This window comes from Narcine bancroftii, chromosome 5 (assembly GCF_036971445.1).
Source record: "Narcine bancroftii isolate sNarBan1 chromosome 5, sNarBan1.hap1, whole genome shotgun sequence".
Classification (NCBI taxonomy): domain Eukaryota; kingdom Metazoa; phylum Chordata; class Chondrichthyes; order Torpediniformes; family Narcinidae; genus Narcine; species Narcine bancroftii.
In genome coordinates this window covers 75023130-75041354 of record NC_091473.1, presented here as the reverse complement: position 1 = coordinate 75041354, position 18225 = coordinate 75023130, and the positions used below count along the sequence as shown (strand labels likewise).

At 37.9% G+C, this 18225-nt stretch overlaps 1 protein-coding gene across 3 annotated transcripts in view; it reads right to left on the bottom strand.

Annotated features, from left to right (window-relative positions):
• Positions 1-18225, bottom strand: part of LOC138763549 (complement factor H-like) — a 613078-nt gene that overhangs the window by 552804 nt on the left and 42049 nt on the right. For all 3 annotated transcript variants that reach the window (XM_069937874.1, XM_069937875.1, XM_069937873.1), the window contains exons 6-7: positions 15226-15396; positions 13065-13235 (exon numbers count right to left, since the gene is read on the bottom strand). In XM_069937874.1, coding sequence (XP_069793975.1) covers positions 13065-13235; positions 15226-15396 — 342 coding nt within the window. The remainder of the gene's footprint in view (positions 1-13064; positions 13236-15225; positions 15397-18225) is intronic.

Here is an 18225-nt window from a genome sequence, read left to right as displayed (position 1 = left end):
AAAAGGTATCTCCTGGGTGAAGTGGAGATTCTGGATGAAAATGGAAACAACAAGGGACACCTGAAAACCGTGGCAGGGTCTAAATGTCATAACCTGCTACAGTGCAGCTGCAGATGGCAATGTTCATGCAAGAGGAACTCAATGTCTTCTACACCCAGTTTGACGACAGTAACAGCGAAGGACCACTGCTCCACACCCCATGCCCCCTGATGATTCCTTCCTGTCCATATCTGAGGATGATGAGCATCCAGCCCAGATGGAGTACCTGGCTGAGTATTAAAAATCTGTGCTGATCAACTTACCAATGTAATGGATATCTTCAACATCTCACTCTAGCAGGGCATGGTACCACCTGTTTCAAACAGGTGTCAATCATACTGGTGCCCAAGGAAAGTGAATTAACCTTACTTTACGACTATCAACCAGTAGCCCTTACATCAACAGTGATGAAGTGTTTTGAAAGGCTGGTGTTGAAGCAGATCAGCTCCTGTCTGAGTTGTGACATGGATCCATTCCAGTTCACCTATCAAAGTAACAAGTCTAGAGCGGATGCCATCTCACTGGCTCTACACAAAGCCCTGGTACACTTGAACAGCAAAGATGCATTCATCAGGATTCTGTTTATTGACTACAGTTTGGCATTTAACACCATCATTCCCTCAAAACTGATCAGCAAACACCAAGTCTTGGAACTCAAAATCCCATTATGGAATTGGATCATGGATTTCCTCACCTCCAGACCACAATCAGTGAAGATTGGTAAGAACTTCTTCTCCACAATCTCCATCAGTACCGGAGCACCACAGGGCTGTGTTCTTAGCCCGCTGTTCTACTCAGTTTACATCTATGACTGTGTGGCTTGGTACAACAGTAACATCATCTGCAAATGTTCCGATGGTTGTGGGTTGTATAAAGAAAAGTGAAAATTCAGCATACTGGAGGGAGATTGAAAGCAGCTGAATGGTGCACCAACAACCACCTTGCACTCAATGTCATCAAAAATAAGAAGCTGATTGTTGACTTCAGGAAGGGAAAACCAGGGGTATACAATCCAGTAATCACTGGGGGATCAGATGGGGAAAGAATGAGCAAATTTAATTCTATAAACAATTTTGATTCCTGAGGACAGATCATCTTTCCTAGATCCAGCACACTAATGGCATCGTGAAAATAGGATGTTCACACCTCTACTTCCTCAGGTGTTTGTGGAGGTTTGGTGTAACATCAGATACCTTGTCAAATTTCTACCACTTTCTGTGCTGGAAAGTGTGTTGACCAGGCTGCATCACAGTCTGGAATGGGGACACCAATACCCCTGAGTTTAAAACACTATAAAATGTAGTGGACACAGCCAAGAACATCACAGGCAAAACTCTCCCCACTATTGAGAACATCTACAGGGAATGCAGCAGCAATCATCAAAGACCCACACCACCCAGCACATGCTCTGTTCTCACTGCTGCCATAAAGAAAGAGGTATAGGTGCCACATGACTCGCACCACCAGGTTCAGGAACAGCTGCTTCCCCTCCATCATCAGACTTCTCATTGACAAACTTAGTCAGGGACTTGTTTAAAGACACTTATTTGTGCATTTTATAATTTTTAAAATTCTCTCTGTATTGCAGTTATTATGTATACATTCAATATCTTTTACAGTTCTTTATATGTTTACATGTATATGCTGTGTACACTTTTTTTATACATTACCAATATATGTTAATTCTGCCTGGCCCACAGAAAAAGAATCTCAGGGTTGTATGTGATGTCACATATGTACTCTGATAATAAATCTGAAAGCTGAAATCTAGCACTTTTTGTCATCTCAAAAGAACTGCTAAAATATGAAACAACTCATTGCAACCCAGTTGTATCCTCTCTTCCTCTGCCATCAGGAAAAAGGGTACATGTGCTTGAGAACATGAACTGCCAGGTCTGAGGATAGTCTCTTCAGTTTCTTTCCCAATGTAATTAGACTCTCGAATGGACCTAACACTGGCAAAAGATGATGCCCTTCCACTGTCTTTCATAACGATACTTTTCTCTGTGCCCTGCAGTATTTTAGTACTTTTCACCATGCCTTGCACTATTCCCTTTGTATGTTTGTTATTCTTGCTCTCACTGATTCATGCATTAGATTGCCTGGATAGTATTCAAAAGAAAGCATGTATTTTGGTACACAAAGCAAACAATTCAATGTAATTGAATACTGCACACAAAACTAAATAGAACCTAAGCTTTAGATAACTGCAACATGAGTTCCTGGCTTTTATACTCAACACCCAAACTGATGAAACAAATATGGCATATGCTTTCTTGTCGTGGCTATCCGTTGAGGTTGAGGATGGTGGACTTTGTTCTGTTGATCTATTTATGGGCTCTCAATTGGCTTACAAGTCCAATCTTGGCTTTGGAAGATCTTCTGCATCCAGATGGCAGATCAGGCTTTGGTTGTTGCTGCCTCTCTTTCTATTTACTTCTATTTTCTTCTAGTTCTGGCTTTGAAAGTTGCTGTTCCTTCTCGGATGATGGTTTATCAGAATTTGCTGTCCTTGGCTTTGGATTCCCAATTTTTGATGTCGATGTTACATTTCTTCATGTTAGATTTTTTTTTTAGTTGTGTATCTTTTTTTTTTAATTTTATTTTTCCATTTGCTTCAAATTACAAGCATATGTTTCTACATCTTGAATAATACATTATAATAAAAATGATGCAAAATGATATATAGTTTAATATTTATCCCCATTCCTCCCCCTCCCCCAGATGAAAGAAGAAAGAAAAGAGAGAAAGAGAAAAACACCTGAATAATTTTACAACAATGAATATTTATATTTTCTAACATATTAATTCTATCTTGAACATATTAATTGGGGAGCACCAAGTGCAGTGAATGATACGGATGGACTTTTATCAACAAAATCCATATATGATTTCCAAATCCTATAAAATTTTTCTGGTCGGTTCCTTAAATTATAAGTAATTCTTTTCTCATGGTTTATAATTTTGTATTTCCACATGCCATCTATCCAAACCTACAATATTGTCCGACTTCCACATTACCGCCATACACTTCTTAGCCACTGCTATTCCTACAAACTTTCGTTGATGCTGGTCTAACTTCAGTTTAGTATCTGTTTCATAAAATTTACCTAACAAAAATATTCTGGGATCTTTTGGTATTCATATCCTCCTAATTCGTCCCAATAATACACACAAGTCTTCCCAAAACTTTCCAACTTTTTCACACAACCAAACTGCATGCAGTAAATTAACTATTTCCTTGTTACATCTGAAACACTTGTCAGAGCAATTTAAATCAAGTCTATGTAATTTATATGGAGTATAGTATAGCTGGTGCAAAAAATTATATTGTACCATTTAATATCTAACATTAATTGCATAGTTACAATCTCTTGACACATTCTTGACCATACCGCATCTTGAATTTGTATGTTTAAATCCTTTTCCCACTTTTGTTTTGACTTACATAAATCCTTTTTTTTGCATTGTGTCTTGTAATTTTCTATATATATTAGTAATAAATTTCTTTACAAATGTATTAGTTATTAAATATTCATATTGGCTATATTCCAGAAGTCTAAAATTCTCATTTAGCTTCATTTATAAATATGATTTGAGCTGAAAATATGAAAAATATTATTAATTGATATATATTTCTCATTCAGTTGCTCAAAAGTCAAATAAAGGAACCTAAAAAAAACAATCTTTTATCCTTTTTAATCACATGATTATGCCAGATATTCAAAAAAAGGAATATTTAATGTGAAAGGAATGTGGGTTCTGCTTTAATATCATTTTGGCTATTTGATAATTCTTTATTCTTTATACAGTAGGATTCCATTCCTACTGTAAATGGTTATATGGTTATATATCTTAAGCAAATGTTTTATAATTAGTATATCTATTCTTTCTTTCAAAAGTTCTTCATGTCATTTGTATAAAATATGTTATGAATCTATTTCTCCTATTTTACTCATTTCAATCTGTACTACCCATGCTGTTTTTACCCCATTTTGATAACAGGATAACAAAAATCTGTGCTGCTTTATAATAATGTTTAAAACTCACCAATCTTTGTCCTCTCTGATCAAATTTCCAAATCAGTTTCTCCAAAGCTTTCCTTGGCATTTTATCTAGCCAAATAAATTTTCTTACATTTTTATTTATTTCTTGAAAAACCATTGTTGGTAAAAAAAAATTGGTAATGATTGAAACAAATATTATATCCATCTTTTCATGATTGATCCTTCCTATTAAATTTATTGGTTAATCTTTCCTTCTTTTTAAATCCTCTCTCATTTTTTTCAATAATGGCAAATAATTCAATTTAAATAAGTTATTTAAATTCCTGTCAATATTAATTCCTAAATATTTAATTGCTTCCTTTTGCCATTTAAACTTTGTCCCCTGCTTACATTGAGAATGGTCCCCATCATTCATAGGCATCACCTCACTTTTTCCTTCATTAACTTTGTAACCTGATATTAAACCATATTCTGTCCAATCAGACATTTAATTCCTTTAATGGTATTTCTGGTTTTGTAAGATATAGTATAACATCATTTGCAAATAAACTAATTTTTTATGTTCTTTATCTTGTATCTGAAAACTTTTCTTATTACTTTGATATTTGTCTATTCATGACCACCTTCACTTTGGGGTGATTGTACAAAGCTCTTATCCAATTTATAAAAGTATTTGGAATTCTGAAAGTGTTTAACACTTAAACAAATAGCCCCTTTCTAATCTATCAAACACTTTCTCCACATCTAAAGCCACCACAACTGCTGGTATCTTTTCTTTCTGGGCTACACTTAGCAAACTGACTTTTTAAAATTTTTAATAAAGCCAATTTGATCCATATTTATTAATTTGGGTAAATATTTAGCTAACCTATTAGCTAGTAATTTGGATACAATTTTATAATCTGTATTTAATAATGATATTGGTCTAAAAGAAGATGGTTACAGAGAGTCATTCCTTTTTTGAAATAAGTTATTAAAACTGTTTTAAATGATTCTGGTAAATCATTAGAATCTTCCATTCGATCCAAATAATCCCATAAAAACAGGAATCAATAACTCTTTGAATTCTTTATAAAACTCTGGTGAAAAACTGTCCTCTCCTGGTGCCTTGTTATTTGATAAAGACATTAAAGTGTCATATACTTCAACATTCATAAAAGACTTTGAGAATTCCATTTTTTACTCCATATTTAACTCAGGTAATATAATTTGTGACAGATATTCATTTATTTTCCACCAGTTTTCTAAGAATTAGATTGATATAATTTTTTATAAAAATTCCTAAAATCATCATTAATTTCCTGCATTTTATAGGTAATTTGACCAGATTCCCTTTTTGTGGCAATAATTGTTCTTGATAGTTGTTCTGTTTTTAATTGCCATGCTAAAACTTTAGGCACTCTATCCCCAATTCAAAATATTTCTGTTGTGTATGTCTTATATCTCTTTCTACTTTAAAAGATTAAGTTTCAATTTTTCATTCCAATAATCTTCTTTTCTCATCATTTTTCTGAACATGCAATTCTTTTTTTAAACACAATTGATCAACCTCTCTCATATACTCTTTCTTTATTTTTGATGTATAACTTTTATTTGTCCTCTTATTTAAGCTTTTATAGAATCCTATATAATAAATTTATTTGTTTATTTGTTAGTGTCGAGAAAAAAAATTTATGTACTGTCTCATAAATTCACAAAATCTTCCCTCTTTAAAAATGCCAGATTAAATCTCCATCTATAACCTACATTTTGTTCTTCTTCCAATGTAATTGACATAACTAAAGGTAAATGGTCTGATAATATTCTTATTTGATATTCAATCTTTTGAACTCTGGCTTGCAATTGTGTGGAGATAAAGAACATATGTATACACATACACAAATATGTCTTGTGTCTAAAAGAATAAAACAAGTAATCTCTATCATTAGGATAAATCCTCCAACTATCATAAGCCTTATCTCCTTCATAAAATTTATTACTGTTTAACTACTTTATTTTTAACAATAGTTCCACCAGATCTATCTAATTTTGAGTCAAAAGTAAGATTATTATTTCCCCCTGAGAATTCAATAATTGCATAAAAATAAATGGTACAAATTTCCCATCATCCATATTCGGAGCATATACTTTCATTAATGTTCAATATTCTGAGTAAATTTGACAATCATTACAAATCTTCCTGCTTTATCTATAGTTATATCCAATATTTTAATTGGTAAATTTTTATTAATTAATATAGCTACTCCTATGGTCTTAGAATTAAATAAAGAAGACAATACCATTCCAACCCAATCTCTTTTTAACTTACCATGCTCTATCTCAGTCAAATGAGTTTCCTGCAAAAAAGCTCTACCTACCTTAATCTTTTTCATATAGCCTAATATCTTTTCCATTCATTGGGTTCTAAATTCCATTAATATTAATATGAATAAAATTAAATTTTACTGCCATTTAGGTACCAATATTAAATCCTCTGTCCATCCTACATCCCTCTCCCACTTAACCATATAACCATATATCAGTTTACAGTGTGGAAACAGGCCATATTAGCCCTTTGAGTCTGCGCCGGTTCACTTGAACAACTCCACTAGTTCCCCCCTCCCACTGCCCATAACCCTCCAACCCACTCATATCCATGTACACATCCAACCTTCTCTTAAATGACAGAAAGGACCCTGATGCAACTATCTCCTCTGGAAAATCATTCCATTCTGCCACCACTCTCTGACATCCTCTAACATTTCTCCTAAAGTTTTGCCCCTTACCTTTAACTTATTGTTCCAACCTCCCCTGCCCTTAGGGAAAGAGTCTACTCACATCTAGTCTATCTATTCCCTTCATAACTTTAAATACCTCGATCAAATCCCCTCTTAACCGTCTATGTTCCAATGAATAAAGTCCCAGTCTCCTTAATCTTTCTCTGTACTCTAGATGTTGTAAGCCAGGCAACACCTTTGTAAATCTTCTTTGCACCCTCTCCACTTTAGCTATATCCTTCCTATAATTTGGAGACCAAAACTTAACACAATACTCCAAACCTGGCCTCACCAATGCCTTAAACAATCACAGCATCACTTCCCAGCTCCTATGCTATGATTTATGAAGGCCAGTATACCATATGCCTTCTTAACCACCCTGTCTACATGGGAATCCACCTTCAAGGAACTCTGTACCATAACTCCAAGATCCCTTTGCTCCTCTGAATTCCTTAATGCCCTCCCCTTAACTGCATATGTCCTAATTTGGTTAATTTTTTCTGAAATGCAGTACTTTGCACTTGTCTCCATTAACTTCCATTTGCCATCTTTCAGCCTACTTTTCCAAACAAACCAAATCCTTCTGTAATCCAAGAAAACCTTCCTCACTATCCACCACTTCTCTCACTTCCACTGTATTAATAATATATGTTACAATATACTTAATTGATTCAGGTTTAAAAAAGAAAAAGAAAAGAAGGAAAGGAAAGATAAGAAATACCTCCCAGAGGCGCATGGTTATTTCCATCTCTATTCCCCTGATCTATGCGGGATGTGATTATAATCACATGAGCACACACGACTTTGCAGTGTTCAGTTTCATATTTCCCACTAACTCACTCAATGTACCATATAATCCCCTGTTATATTCTTATCAACAAATCTACTTCTTTCATAGTTCTTTTAAAATACATATAGATCACCTCTAGGTTAAACTTTCCTCCCCATTTAAACTTAACTTTTTCAGTTACAACAAAGCCTCTTCTATCATATAAACTGTTCAAGTATCAGCATCCACCTGTTTTTCCCTTCTAGGCAATGAATCAGCATATTCCTTTTCCTCATAAGGCTCGGTAAAAACTCTATTTCTCCCATCTGCGACAAAAATTTTCAATACAGCTGGATGCCTCAAGACAAAGGCATAGCCTTTCTTCCACAAGACATTTTTAAACTGGATTAAACTCTTTCCTCTTTATCAACAATTCAAAACGTATGTCTGGATAGAAGAAAACCTTATATTCATTATAAATCAGAGATGATTGTCGTTCTTTACCTTGCTTTGCTGCCAACTCCAATATCTTCTCTCTCGCTTCATACTAAGGAATTTAACAAGTACTGGATGAGACCTTTGATCAGATTGTGGCTTTAGTCTCAGTGCTCGATGGGCTATCTCAATTTCCAGGTCTCACCTTCGAATTCAGCCTGTCCCAAAGATTCTGGTCTCCAACGTTGCCAAAACTTTTTTATGTCTTGACTCTCATCACCTTCTTTAAGTCCAACAATCTTGATGTTGTTTCTTCTATTAAAATTTTCCAAAATGTCTACTTTTTGCTTTAATTGATCATTCTTTCCAGCAGATTCAACTTGTATTTTCTTCATCTGTTCTTTAATGCCTTGAATCTTAAACTTGTTACCTTAATTTTTCCATCCACCACTTCAAATCTCATGTCCACCCTTGGCATTAATCCCTCAATTTTCTCTTCATTATTTTTTACTTCATCTGCCATTGTCACCATAGACTGCTGAAAAGTTTCCAATATATGTATTAATTTCAGCTGCATACATAGAAATATTTGTAATTGTTTCCTTTTTTTTTCTTCAAAATTCCTTGTTCTGGATGTCTTCCTTGTTCTTCCAAGTATTCTGCTTGTTCACTGGAGCTGGAGGTTTCAGGAATCTTTTTTTTTTAAATTGCCTCAGTTTTTTAATGTATTCTGTGCATGCACAAGGAGTTGCGCACAAGCAGAGTCATTTCTTCTCCAGTTGTAGTTGGCCATTGTCGGGGGAGACCCTGCATATCAGTGTCCAAGGTCTCCCTGGCTTCTGGCCTTGGATATTACCTTCCGGATAGCTCCAGGATCCTTTCTCAAGTTAGGCCTCTCTTTATCTTCCTCTTTTTTCCTGTTCAGTTTCTTGTGTCACTGTAGCAGCTTTGTCTTTCTTTGGTGGCATGTTGATCTGTTCTATATATCTTTAAACTCTTCTTTCTTCTATTTTCTGTAACTTTTAAAACCATTTTGGTTACTTTTTTTCAACTTTATTGAGGAGATTAGGGATTTACACTCTAATCCCACATCATTATGTGGCACGACCCCACTTCATGTCTTTGAATCCCTTCTGTTGTCCACCTCTTTTCATGTTTGCCTTCTTTTACTTCAGAGAAGAAGATTTGTTTTGGCAGACATTCGTCTTCCATCTGAACAACTTGACCACTCCATCTTAGTTGATTCTTAATGATGTAGGCTTCGATGCTTGTTGTTTTTGCTTCATTTAGCACACTGACATTACTTCATCTATCTTCCCACTAATATTTAAGATATTTCAAAGAAAGTGTTGATGGAATTTTTCAAGTGCCTTCAAGTGTCGTCAGTATGATGTCCAGGTTTTCAATGCATTGAGATCACCACTGGTTTGTACAGTAACATTTTGGTGTCCTTTCAAATGTCATGATCGTAAAAGACTCTTATTCGGAGATGTCCAAAATCTGTTCCAGCACATTTAAGACAATGTTGGATCTTGTCATTAAGGTCAACTTTGGAAAAGAGGTGAATTTCATGAAAGTCCATATTTTCCAGGGTTGTTTTTCCAAGTTCTATCCTATTTGTCTCAGTTGGTGATGATTGGTAGGTGATTAGAGTCTTCTTGGAATTAACAGTAAGTCCAAATTTCATGTATGCAGTCAAATGCAGTCAGAATCTGTTGTAGGTGGTACTTGAAGAGAGCTGCAACACTGTTATCATCTGTGTATTGGAACTCATTGAGGGAACTTGTGGATATCTTGGGTTTCTTTTTACTTGAGATGGGCAAGATTGAAAAGTCTGCCATCAGTTCTGCAGAGAATTTCAATTCCTGGGGTAGATCACCCTTGATAATGTGGATGTTTGCTGCAATAAAGATGGTGAACAAAGTTGGGCAATCACATCCCTGTTTTACTCCAGACTTGACTTGAAAAGCTCACTGCTACTATTGCTGACCACTGTGACAAACATGCCATTGTGGAGGAGTCTCAGAATTTGAATGTACTTTTCATGACCTCCAAAGGACATGGACATCTCATAGGAGGTCCCTTGATACCGAGTCAAAGGTCGATGGATGTCATATACAAAGGTTGAAGTTGTTCATGACATTTTTCTTGCAGTTGTCATATTGCGAAGATTATGTCAATTGCTCCACGTGATGGTCTAAAACCAGCTTGTGCTCCCAGAAGGATCTTCTTGGCTAAAGGCTTGATCTGGTTATTCATGATGCAGGTAAGAATGAAAAAATTCCACAAAAGTTTCCACATTCAGATCGATCGCCTTTCCTTGTGTAGATGGTAATGATTGCTGAGTCTCTAAAGTCTGCTGGTTTATCTTCCTTTATCCAGATCTTGATGAGAAGTTGATGCAATTGGTAATGAAGCAGGTTACCTCCAATTTTGTAGACCTCATCTGGTATTCCATCGAGACCAGCAGCTTTATCGTTTCCTAAGGTTTTGATGGCTCCCTTGACTTCTTCAAGTGTTGGCATTTTGCTAAGGGAATCATCACTGGGCTGTTTAGGAATGTTTATCACATTCTTGTCAAATGAGATGTTTTTATTTGGAAGAACTTCAAAGCGCTCCCTCCATCGACAATTGATGTCAGCATTGTTCTTCAGCTTGGTTGAACCATCTTTGCCTTTGAGAGGCTTGACCATGAGTAGATGGGCCAAAAATAACTTTAACTGTGTTAAAAAAAGCCTTGAGTGTCATTTGCATCTGCTAATTGTTGGATTTCCTGAGCTTTCTTCCTCCACCATTGATTTTTTCAGACTTCGGGTGCTCTTCTGGACAGCAGCCTTGCATTCGCAATAAAATTTCTGTTTGGTAGCTGATTGTTGGTCATTTTTTAAGATGATGAAAGTCTTTCTCTTTTTGTTGGTGAGTTGTGGAGAAGTTTGTCATTATCATCGACTAATCCTGATGGTTCTTTTTCTGTCCTGAACCCGATTGTTCGACACAGGAGGTGATGATAACATTCTTCAATTTTCATTGTTCTCTACAGATGGTGGGATTTGTTGAGGCAGTTGTGCTCGGAGATATTGTTGGAACTTCTGTACATGGTTGATGTCTTGACAGATATTAACATTGAATTTCTTTATAGTGTTCTGATTTTGATGTTTCCTTTTGGGCCAAATCTTAATTCTCATGGTGCATGATATAAGATGATAGTATGTCCAGTTCTTAATGGCACCAGTAACAGTTCTTGTTAACAGTACATCTCGTTGGTCCCAAGATTGTACGATGATGTAGTCCATGATGTAGTCAATGAGGTGCCAATGTTTGGTGTGTGGATGCTGCCAGGAGACTGCCAGAGTTGGAGCATAGGCGCTGATGATGGTGGCATGTTGGTTCTTGATGAACTGGATTCGCAGAGTCATGAGCCACTCATTAATTCCCAATGGTTGCTATGAAAGCTTCTGAAGTAAGCTATTACAGATGGTAAAACCTTCTCCATAGATTCTCAGATGTTCTGGATCAAGACCTTTCCAGAAGAAGATATATTGATCTTTGTCTTCCTTTAGTTGCCCTTCTCCAGCTCTACAAGTCTCACTCAGAGGAATGATGTCAAAGTTGAATTTTTGAGTTCCCAGGCAACAAAGACAGTTCTCCTCTCTGGTTGGTCTGAGTTTGGGTTATCTATCAGTGTTCATATATTCCAGGTTCCAAATTTCATAGTTTCACTTTTCAATGTTTTTCAACCACATGATGATGATCCCTCTGGACATGGCATGAAGCAGACTATTTTTATGGCACCTTTTCTAGCTCCCTCTGAGTTCAGTGTGAGCAGAGGGGATCTGAAATAGGACTGCTCAAATGTGAATACTGTTGCCAAAATTTTTTCCTCACTTCAGTCCAAATGTTGGGTGACTGAATCAAGTTTTCACCTCTTCCATTCCAGTTCTTTGCTTGGAGCTTCCAGCCATCACATTTCCTGCTCTCGTTACCCTTCTCCCAATTACTGAAAGGCTTGAGGAAATGGCCTACAGAGCGAAGATGCCTGCACATGTTTGGCTTTAACAGGTATTTGATGTTGCACTCCAAGAAGCACACAATACTTCACAAATTAATCAACTAATTCCAATGGCTTGAAAATGATGATGATTGGAGCTGATGGATTTGTTGCCGCCTTTTCCCGCCTTCATAGCTGTTAATGTTGAAGTAACTTAATTTGCTTGTTCCACCATTAAAGTCTTGGTAGGATTGTTCTTTGTTAGGGACCTCACCCTGGAATTTACCACCATGGGTGTTCCTACCAGGAACATACCTCTAGACGGCATCACTCTCGAGATAATTAAGACCACAAGCTTCTCCACCATGACAAGGTGACAATCCATGGAGAAGCATATGCTTTCTCCCATTCAATGCACATGCATTGTCACATTTGGGAGCTCTGGGTTTGCACACCAATTTCCCTCTAAATGTCAATCCTGCCATTTACTCTATACCTAAGAATATAACCACATAATAAGAGCAAAAGTAGGCCATTTGGCCATTCAAACTTGCCATGCCCTTTAGATGTTGGATGGGATTTGAGGAGTTAGTCAGTGCAGCCCCATTGTGTATATTGGCTACTCAGGTCAGTTTCTCATCAATGATAACCCCAGTATATAGATCTGTGGTATTTAGTTACGCCAATGCGATTGAATGTTAGAGCGATTATATCTATATTTTCTCTTTTGGATATTGTCAATACCTGCACTTGTGTGGCTGGAATGTCACTTGCCACCTCTTAGCCCTTGTCTGGATATTGTCTTTGATTTAGCTTTTTGCTTTAGTGGATTGCTTTATTACCAGAGGAGTGGTGAATGGTGCCAAACATTGTGCAATCATCAGCTAACATTCCTACTTGTGACCTTACGAATGAAAAAGGTTGGTGGTAAAGCAGCTTAAGATGTTTGGACCTTGAACATGTCACTGAGGAACTCCAACTGACACAACCATCTTCCTTTGCAAAATAAACCAAACAACATTTGTTTATTTCCACCATTAGCAATATATTAAGAAACTAAAATCAATTACCTGCACAATATGGAGCTGGCACCCATCCTTCTGCTTCACACTGAACAATGTTTGATCCTGAAGCTCTGTAATTTTCATCACAAGTATATTTCACTGTTTCCTGATAGGCAAATATCATTCTGCTGGCTTCAAATCGACCATTTTCTATTGTTGTTATTGTACATGTTATTGCTGAAAAACAAGTGTTTGACTTGAACTGGGAAAATTTTACAAGTGATACAATGGTAAACCTTTAAACTGAAGTTTGTTGCATTGGCAATCACAAGGCAGGACAGGACAGATGCACAGATAGCAAACACTCTCTGTGTTCAGTTTCCAGGAAGTGATGCAAGTACACTAAATTAGAATCTCTGGCATGACATTGAGGGCTAGATTTGAGTCCATATTTACTGATCTTGCATTATTTCTCAGAATTCAACAATTTAAGTTGATTGCACTTGACACCTATCCAGAATGCAGGAGAGTGCAACATGCAGATCTATTGTGCAGTAGAAGTTACTTTGTGAGTTATGTGAATTTCTGCAAAGATTAAATAAATTTAACTGCCCTTAGGCAATCTCCCACCTGCACATCATATATTATGAATATTGTAAGGTAAAAACATCATGAAATGGGACCGGAGAAGGAGTCACCCAGTACTAAGGAGTAACAGAATGCAGATGTGACCTTGTACACTCAAGATAAGCTTTGCACTAACAAGAATGATGTGCAGCAGATTAACAGAGAAGGATAGCAACAGTTTATTCATTGGATAATGTAATGGTATGATAATTTACTAAGTACGTATCCTGAGGTATAAAAAAAACACCACTTGCTGATAACGGCAGAATGCGCCTTCTCCAACTAACACTGTTAGTTGCAAGTGTTACAATCCGGTAATAAAGAACAAAGAACCTTGATTTCGACTCAGTCTGGTGTCTGACTCACTCATTCATGAACAAAGCAGACCTAACAATATATACATTGTTTGTTTGCAGTGTCTGATCTGCTTCTCTGCAAGAGAGTAAATACAGAGCATGGTGCAGTTCCCCAGATTTGCTCTTAAAATTTTCAATACCAGCTAATGATGTTTGAAAGCTTTGTAGTTCCCCCACTGTGAAGGCCAATGTAAAGTGCTGCTTTAAATTTGCTGCCATTTTCTTGTCTCCCAATTTAATTAATTAAATCTCTTTCCAGAAGTCTCACACTTTGAAAGTTCTACAGAAGCTCTGCTTTTTGTTTTTATATTATTTTCCAATCCCATATCAGAATCACTTTCCTCCCTCTCTCCCTCCCTTGCAAATACCCTCACTGAATAATATCCACTCATTTACTCAATCTTATTTTCTTGCCAACAAATCCACTCTCTTCCAACTCCCTCACAATTCTTCCAATCTCCATTTCTACCCAACAAACCCACTTTTCTTTGCAACCCAATTTGTTATATCTACTTTTATGTGTTTCCATTCCTCCACTTTCTGTTCTGCTTTACCAACCCCTGACACCCTCTCCTCCCTAACTCCCTCTCCTCCCTGCCCCACTCAACCCTTTCCCTCTCTCAAAATTCTCCCCACCCCTAACTCACTCATCACTTCCTGGCTTATCTTTCTATCTTGAATTGAGGCCCCTCTCCAATCATTGCCTTCTAGCACCCTCATCAGGTATGAGCAGCTGTGCCATTTGAAGCCTTTGGTTGCACTTGGTCCTCTACCAAGCTTTTGGAGAAGAAGAAACCTCCATGGATTATGAGTGCCGCCTGTAATTTGCTGACTGAAGCCACCCAATACACCGCAAGCTGCTAGTGGTTCACTTCTCACTCTCTTAATATTCAATTGAAAATGGAAGGTTAAAACTCTCTGCTAACAGCAGTAGCTCATTGGTCGTTGTTAAGGGAACACTGACAATGAAAATAAGAAAACCACTTAGTTTCACTTGCATTGTAAAGCTTCATAGGATAGACTATGGGATGATGAAGGGAGCTAGGGTTATTACTGTATCTAGGTAGGGATTAAGAATTGAGTTTTATTTCAGACTTTGAACAGTTCAATGACTTCTCATTAATTAATACCAGCCAGGCTTGTGTTGCACTCAGCCAGATGTATCCCACAGTCCAAGAAAGAGTGTCTTATGTCAAGTGTAATATTTGACATAAGCATGCAATTAAATAAACTAATCTGCTTACCTGTACAGAATGGTTGTGGACTCCATCCAAATTGGCCACATGTAGATGACTGAAGACCGATAGGTTTATGATTGCGATTGCACTGATATTGTATTTCATTGAGATACCGAAAAACTTCACCATCTGTTTTCACAATCCCATTGCTTATTCTGGGTTTCTTGCATTCCAATTCTAAAATAGAAAATCATAAAAACAGTTTTCTTCTATCTTTCATTGGAAACTCTTTAAAAAACAAACAAAATAGAACTGTATTTCAAAGGTTGGTGTGGGGGGATAGGGGAAGGTGTGTGGAGAGGAGCAGATGATCACATTTTCTTATTTCAAAGATTGTGATGGATTTTAGATTACAGCACAGTATAAGCCTTTCAGCCCATGATATTGTGTTGATCTCTGAAAAATTCTCCACAGCAATCTCAGTATCTTTACTTCACACATATAACCCTCTACTTTTTTCTCACATCTATACCAAGCCATGAAAGACCTCAACAGTGAAGACGCTGTTTACATCCGGTACCGCACGGATGGCAGTCTCTTCAATCTGAGGCACCTGCAAGCTCACACCAAGACACAAGAGAAACTTGTCCGTGAACTACTCTTTGCAGACAATGCCGCTTTAGTTGCCCATTCAGAGCCAGCTCTTCAGCGCTTGACGTCCGGCTTTGCGGAAACTGCCAAAATGTTTGGCCTGGAAGTCAGCCTGAAGAAAACTGAGGTCCTCCATCAGCCAGCTCCCCACCATGACTACCAGCCCCCCCACATCTCCATCGGGCACACAAAACTCAAAACGGTCAACCAGTTTACCTATCTCGGCTGCACCATTTCATCAGATGCAAGGATCGACAATGAGATAGACAACAGACTCGCCAAGGCAAATAGCGCCTTTGGGAGACTACACAAAAGAGTCTGAAAAAACAACCAACTGAAAAACCTCACAAAGATAAGCGTATACAGAGCCGTTGTCATACCCACACTCCTGTTCGGCTCCGAATCATGGGTCCTCTACCGGCATCACCTACGGCTCCTAGAACGCTTCCACCAGCGTTGTCTCCGCTCCATCCTCAACATCCATTGGAGCGCTTTCATCCCTAACGTCGAAGTACTCGAGATGGCAGAGGTCGACAGCATCGAGTCCACGCTGCTGAAGATCCAGCTGCGCTGGGTGGGTCACGTCTCCAGAATGGAGGACTATCGCCTTCCCAAGATCGTGTTATATGGCGAGCTCTCCACTGGCCACCGTGACAGAGGTGCACCAAAGAAAAGGTACAAGGACTGCCTTAAGAAATCTCTTGATGCCTGCCACATTGACCACCGCCAGTGGGCTGATATCGCCTCAAACCGTGCATCTTGGCGCCTCACAGTTTGGCAGGCAGCAACCTCCTTTGAAGAAGACCGCAGAGCCCATCTCACTGACAAAAGGCAAAGGAGGAAAAACCCAACACCCAACCCCAACCAACCAATTTTCCCCTGCAGCCGCTGCAACCGTGTCTGCCTGTCCCGCATCGGACTTGTCAGCCACAAACGAGCCTGCAGCTGACGTGGACTTTTACCCCCTCCATAAATCTTCATCCGCGAAGCCAAGCCAAAGAATATGCCAATCATAGAATCCTTTAAATGTCATGGGTGGTGTCATACCACCACCCATGACATGCCCTCTGTGTAAAAAAATATACCTCTGACATCTCCACTGAACTTTCCTCCATTCACCTTAAACAAATATCCTCTCTTATTTCCTACTGCCAGTTTTGAGAAGTCGAAACAATGTTGAAAATAAAAGAAGTTTAAAATATAAAAAAATCTCAGATTAGTTTATTCACTGAGAAAGTCAAAGAACTAAAATTTGATCACATTGTAGCGAAGTGCTACTCACTGAGCAATGAAAGGAAGCGGTGTACATGTTGCAGAGCTTAGTTCAAGACTGATTTTTTTCAAGCCTTTACTCTGCACTTTTATACACTTCTGTTCCCATCAGTTGAGCTGGATGTGGCATCATTTAGATAGGACAAAAACCTGTTCCTTGTGCAGGCTGTTTTGCCACACTTGTAAAAGTGCATTCACCATTTTGGTATCCGGTTCGCTTGTCGGTAAGTGGGTCGGCACAACATCTTTTGTTTTAGGCATATTCAATATCAAGTGATCACAGAGGTGGCTAATTATGGGGAGAAAGGCTCATCTTAAATTAGGTTTTTGCATGTCATTGGACACACTTTTCATGATTCCGTCCCCTTTTTCCTATCATAGGAGGTTCATTTTTGTGCAGAACATCTTGGATTATAACCAAACGAAGTTCTTTCATACCGGAAGGTTTAAAATAATGCAAAGCTCAATTGGGCCTCTGAACTGATGGATGGCTGCAATGCATTGATAATAATGATGAGTTTATTGGCATATATGTAAGTACAATTAAAATCTCCACCAAAATTTGTACTTGATACATTTTGTTATGGTAGCAGTGAGAGCAGTGTGTATGCTGTGTGGTGTGGTTACTTGATGATGGCTGCTGCTCTCCAATGACAGCGTTCGATGTAGATGTTCTGGATGATGGGGAGCGCTTTTCCTCTGATGTCCTGAGCTGCATCCACTACATTTTGCAGGGCTTTAAGCTCAGGATTATTAGTGCCCACATCCCAGTTCATGATGCAGCTGGTCAGTACATAATCCACCACACATCTATGGAAATTTGCGGGATTCCTGGTGTCATACCGAACCTCCACCAACTCCTGGGTAAAGGAGTTATACGTTTTCTTCATAATGCATTAGTTTGTTGTGTTCAAGAAAGATCCTCTGATATAATGACTCTTAAATACTTAAATTTGCTCATCCTCCCCATCTCTGATCCTCCAATAATCTCTGGATCATACATCTCTGGTTTCCCTTCATGATCAATAATCAGTTCCTTGGTTTTGGTGGCATTGTTTGTGAGGTTGTTGTTGGTGCACCATTCAACTAGGTTTTCATTCTCCCTTCTGTATGCTGACTCATCACCCCCTTTTCATACAACCC